The following is a 6,000-nucleotide window of genomic DNA, read 5'->3' on the forward strand; positions in this document are numbered from 1 at the left end:
CAATGAATCCCATAGCTCAAGCAGAGAGCAAGCTGTTACTGAGTCAAATATCCCAACCTACTGGGCCTCCATCCTGTCTCTTCACTTCCTCCTGCCACCCCTCCCCTCCCGGCCCCTGCACACACCCTCTGTGGCAGGTTGCCTGCGTCTCTCTCCTTATGGTTTGTCTCACTCTTCTATTTTGCCTTCCTCCTTTTTTCCCCTGGCTGTCCCTCTCCACCTTTACAACTCACCTAAGAAGTACAAAAATCTTGGAATTGCAACTTATAGAGACTTCTGAGATCATATGGACCCACATCCCAATGTTGTACATGAGGAAACAACAGTCCTGAGAAGTGATTTTCACAAGAACATGCTGTTATTTTGTGGAGAACACATGGCCTGGGTCCAGTGTCCTCTCCATGCTGTCACAGCTGTGTCCTGGAATCCAAGACCACTTGAAAACCTCCGTGCTTCCCATTATAATGTTTTCTAAATAACTAAGAACAAAATCCACCTAAATTTAAGAAGCTTTTATTATTTTCACATAGTCCTTAGCTTTTTTTTTTTTTAATTAAGGATCGTCACATAAAATAATCTTTTGAATTCACGGAGCTGAATAGGATTAGAAGATAATTTTAAGGTCACACCTTACAAGCCATAGGCATTTACTAAATAGAAATGTTTGAAAGAGCTGTTCTTAAGGATAAGCACCTCAGAAAAGAAACTGCAAACACCAAACACTGTGCATAACATTTTTGGAATTTATGAATATCCTCATACCCATCTGTGGGCCCATTAAAGGTTAAGAACCCCTGCCTAAAGAAAAAAATGTGGTATGTTTCTGGATTCTTGGTTTTCAAAGTGGGGTGCGTACATGCTGGGGTACACATGATGATCCATGGAGCACTGAGGGAACAAAAAAAGTAATGGAACTCCTATTACTGCTTTCAAAACGTCATCCTTCTGAAGTTTTTATACTTGTTTATCTTTTTAACATACACAAGATGTTAGCATAGCAACACATGGATAAAATTCATCAATAAGTACAAATAAACCTGTGTGGTTGTGTTTGCAGCTACTTTTTTCCATTCAGAGACAGGCCAACTGTTGGAGACCACCAGGCAGCCCCAGAGAGAGACCTTCCGCTCCCCACAAGGACCCTGCCCGCCAAGGAAGCCTCCCCTCACCTGGTCCTTTGTCTTCCCTTCTCGTTCACGAATGTGGTTGGCAACAATCCTTTCTGTTTCCTCACAGAGTCTGGGGAAGTTTGCCAGCTGTTAAGAGAAGCAGACCTGAGTGTTAATACTCAAAAAGTTATGCTTCAAAAAAAGAAGCAGAGAGAAATTATTTTGTCTTATAGAAGGTACATATAGCAAATCTGAAAGCAAAAAAGTAAAATATCCTAAAGAAGAATGGCAGAGTGACAGAAGGGGCGTCACAAACTATAATCAAAATAACTACATTATCTGATAGGAAACACTTTAAAACCAGTAGAGAAATTCCCTGAAAAAACAACAACAACAACAAAACCCAGAAACCCAAATACCATCTACTACTATGCTCTGCAGAGTTGGCACTTAACAAAGTTCAAAGATAAAGAAGATGGAAATGAGCATGAAAAGGAGAATAATAACTCACATTTATAGAGTACTTACCATGTGCTAGGCTGTGTGCTAAATACCTCATGAATTATCTCATTCAAAATTCACAACAATCATAAAAGATAGATTCTATTATTAACCCCATTTTATAAAGGAAAAAAGTGAAACACAGAGAAGTTAAGTGACTTGCCTAAGAGTAAACAGCTCAGAATTGGTGGGTCCAGGATTCCAACCCAAGTCCTCAGACTCCAGAGCCCATTATCTTGTCCACTACTCTTTGAGAATGATTCATTCCATGAACCACAGAGATATTTTTTAATTCCTTCCTAACAGATGTGTTTGTGTGTACACAAATAACTCATTTCAATCATTCATCCCATCTAAATTATGCAGGTAATTGTCAAAAATTTAATTTACAAAGGGGAATGAATTAATCATAGTTGTTTTCAATGTAAGGAAGAAGAATGGGATGCTATGAGGATGTTTAAGGAGGCCTAACCTAGGACTTAGTCAGGTAAAGTTGTGTAGGAACAGTTGTGGGGAAAATGAAGCTCTCCAAGCATAAGAACGTGTGTGAAGGCAATGCAGGACAGGGACAATGGATGGTAAAAGAAGTAAAGGAAGATCAGAGCAGAGAGTGAGGAAGATGATCTGATGGCGAAGTTAGAAAGATAAACAGGGGTCATATCAGGGGGATGCTTGCAGACCTGCTATGAATTTTGGCTCCTGAAGCAATTCAGATGGGAAATGATGGAGAGTTGGCCTGGGATGGCAGCAACAGAATGGAGAGAAGGGTGCAAATTCATGGCTTAGGACAGGTCAAAGGTTAATTCCAATTCTTATTTAAAGCACTTGCAAAAAAAAAAAAAGCACTTGCAAATTAATAAGAATAATACTAATATAAAAACAGGCAAGGGAAACAAGGGCAAAAATGAACTATTGGGACTTCATAAAGATAAATAGCTTTTGCACAGCAAAGGAAATAGTCAACAAAACTAAGAGGCAATCCACAGAATGGGAGAAGATATTTGCAAATGACATATCAGATAAAGGGCTAGTATCCAAAATCTATAAAGAACTTATCAAACTCAACACCCAAGAAACAAATAATCCAATCAAGAAATGGGCAAAAGACATGAACAGACATTTCTGCAAAGAAGACATCCAAATGGCCAACAGACACAGGAAAAAGTGCTCAACATCACTCGGCATCAGGGAAATACAAATCAAAACCACAATGAGGGGCGCCTGGGTGGCTCAGTTGGTTAAGCGACTGCCTTCAGCTCAGGTCATGATCCTGGAGTCCCGGGATCGAGTCCCACATCGGGCTCCCTGCTCGGCAGGGAGTCTGCTTCTCCCTCTGACCCTCCTCCTTCTCATGCTCTCTGTCTCTCATTCTCTCTGTCTCAAATAAATAAATAAAAAATCTTTTAAAAAAAAATTTATAAAAAACCACAATGAGATACCACCTCACACCAGTCAGAATGGCTAAAATTAACAAGTCAGGAAACGACCAATGTTGGTGAGGATGTGGAGAAAGGGGAACCCTCCTACACTGTTGGTGGGAATGCAAGCTGGTGCAACCACTCTGGAAAACAGTATGGAGGTTCCTCAAAAAGTTGAAAATAGAGCTACCCTATGACCCAGCAATTGCACTACTGGGTATTTACCCCAAAGATACAAATGTAGTGATCCGAAGGGGTACGTGCACCCCAATGTTTATAGCAGCAATGTCCACAATAGCCAAACTATGGAAAGAGCCTAGATGTTAACAATGAATCATGGAACACTACATCAAAAACTAATGATGTAATGTATGGTGATTAACATTACAATAAAAAAATTTTTAAAAAAAGAGCCTAGATGTTAATCAACAGATGAATGGATAAAGAAGATGTGGTATAGATACACAATGGAATATTATGCAGCCATCAAAAAATGAAATCTTGCCATTTGCAATGACGTAGATGGAACTAGAGGGCATTATGCTAAGCGAAATAAGTCAATTATCATATGATCTCACTGATATGTGAAATTTGAGAAACAAGGCAGAGGATCATAGGGGAAGAGAGGAAAAAAATGAAACAAAACGAAACCAGAGAGGGAGACAAACCATAAGAGATTCTTAATCTCAGGAAACAAACTGAGGGTTGCTGGAGTGGAGGGTGGTGGGAGGGATGGGGTGGCTGGGTGATGGACACTGGGGACGGTATGTGTTGTGGGGAGTGCTGTGTATGTGTAAGACGGATGAATCACAGACCTGTACCCCTGAAACAAATAATACATTATATGTTAATTTAAAAACAGGCAAAGAATATGATTTTATTAAAAAAAGAAATTTAATGATCAATAAGCAGAAGAAAAATATTAAACTGCACAAATGATCAAAGTAATGCAAAGAAAGATAATAACTATCATGTTGTCAAATTGCTATAATTATTTTTATAATCCTTAATACCGATGAAGATACTAGCACAGTTTAAACTTGCTGAAGTAGGGACAATGAGAATAATCTTTCTGGAAAGCAACTTGGCAATATGTATCAAAAAATCTCAAAGCCATCCATTTATATATCTGTTGACCTAATTATTTCACAGGATTCTGAGATAAAATAATAAGGACATTCATCACAGCATTACTTGGAATAGCAATAATAAGACAAATGAATAAACTAAACTCTTTGAACCACTTAAGTCTCTAACTCTAATAATATTAAGTAAGTTAAGGTAGACCCACTTATGGGATATAATTAGCCACTCCAAATAATATTCAATACCTAATTTTTTATCCTATCCACTCCCTAAATATTATCTAATAACACGGTAAAGTGTTTATAATATGACACTAAGTGAAGAAAATCAGGCTACTAATTATATAATGTGATTACACACAAGCATACACATATATACACATAGTCACAGGCCACCATATACCCTTGATATCCTTCAAGGACACAGCCTGAGACCTAACAAATCTCAAAATTCTTGAGTAATGTTGTAGCACCTAATATTCTCCTAATTTTAAGCAACTAGAACTAGGCCTCCCTGAGCCATGGCTGCTCCATGGTCAAACAAGGTCACTGTACACACCAACTTTATAGTATACATGATGCACACACAACAAACTGCAGACAACAAACTGCAATTCTTCATGGAACCATCATAATCACAAATCACAAATAAATATTAAACCTCCTGAAGCTGCAAATCTACTGTCTGTATACAGAAAAAGATCTACACAAATACTACAAAATGTTAATAGGCATAACCTCTTTGAATGATGGGATTATGCATAATTTGCATTTTTTCTATATACATCCCTATATTCTCAAAATTTATCTACAGTGACCATAGCGTGCTTGTATAACATCATAATAAAAGCATAGAAACCTGGCTGCCTTGGTTACCTCAAAAATCACAGCCCAGTGTCTATTCATGAGGTCCCCAAACCATTACCCTGTTACTGAGACCCCAAGCTGAATCCTGAGATGTATGCTCATTTGGGAGCTTATTTCATGAATAATTGCAGGATACAAATGGAACTTCCACTTCAAGTTTTGGAAGCATCCTCCAAGAAAAGTTCTATCATCCCAGAAGCCCTTTTATACTCTGAGAGTATTATAAGTTATTTTTTGTGAGGTCTGTAAAAAGTTTTAAATATAGAAGAGATAGCCAATCAATACCAGTTGTTCTTCCTGACTAGTACAAACCTGGGTGGTATATCTGACCGTAACCACTAGCCTGCCCTAGGCCACCAGAGTAACTATTGTTTCTCCTCTGCGCTCAGGGCATCCCAAGCTAACAGTGCATCTTTGCTTTTTGACAATAGACACACAAATATAGAATCGTACTCCTGTAGAAAAGTGGCTGCACAGGAATAGTGGTCTACTGAGGAGGACAGGCATGCCTTCAACAGCATTTAGAAAATGGATGATAGCAGAAGGTTATTTTTTAAAACACCAAATAGTGGCACTATAAATATTTATTCAGAAAAAAAGTATTTGATAGTTGAAGGACCCCAGGCTAGTATGCAGCCATCATGAAGTCAGAGAAAGGCCGAAATGGCAAGAATATCCCAAGAAGTAGAATCACCCAAGAACCCTCCCATCTACTGGCCTTGGCAGAAGGAATGATCTTGTGTGTGTGTGTCTCCTGACCTTTCCAAGCTTACTACCCATGGGCTTAATTTCACCAGAAAAGGAGCCCACCAGAGCTATAACTTTGTACCTATAATTGAGACAACTGGAAAGTAAATGAGTCTAAATTCTAAGTGGAACAAAAGGGAAAAAGAAGATGCCGGAAGAGCCCCCCCCCCCCCCCCCCCCCCCCCGCGGGGAAAGGAAAAAAAAAAGGGGGGCGCGAGAGAAAAGGCGGGGGGGAGGAGAAAGGGGGGGAAGAGGGGGGGGGGGGATCGCTTT

General features: G+C 39.2%; 1 protein-coding gene across 4 annotated transcripts in view; it reads right to left on the reverse strand.

Annotated features, from left to right (window-relative positions):
* Positions 1-6,000, reverse strand: part of DNM3 (dynamin 3) — a 576,371-nt gene that overhangs the window by 334,655 nt on the left and 235,716 nt on the right. For all 4 annotated transcript variants that reach the window (XM_021682631.1, XM_021682630.1, XM_021682632.1 and 1 more), the window contains exon 11: positions 1,170-1,256. In XM_021682631.1, coding sequence (XP_021538306.1) covers positions 1,170-1,256 — 87 coding nt within the window. The remainder of the gene's footprint in view (positions 1-1,169; positions 1,257-6,000) is intronic.

The sequence above is a fragment of the Neomonachus schauinslandi genome, chromosome 6 (assembly GCF_002201575.2).
Source record: "Neomonachus schauinslandi chromosome 6, ASM220157v2, whole genome shotgun sequence".
NCBI classification, from domain to species: domain Eukaryota; kingdom Metazoa; phylum Chordata; class Mammalia; order Carnivora; family Phocidae; genus Neomonachus; species Neomonachus schauinslandi.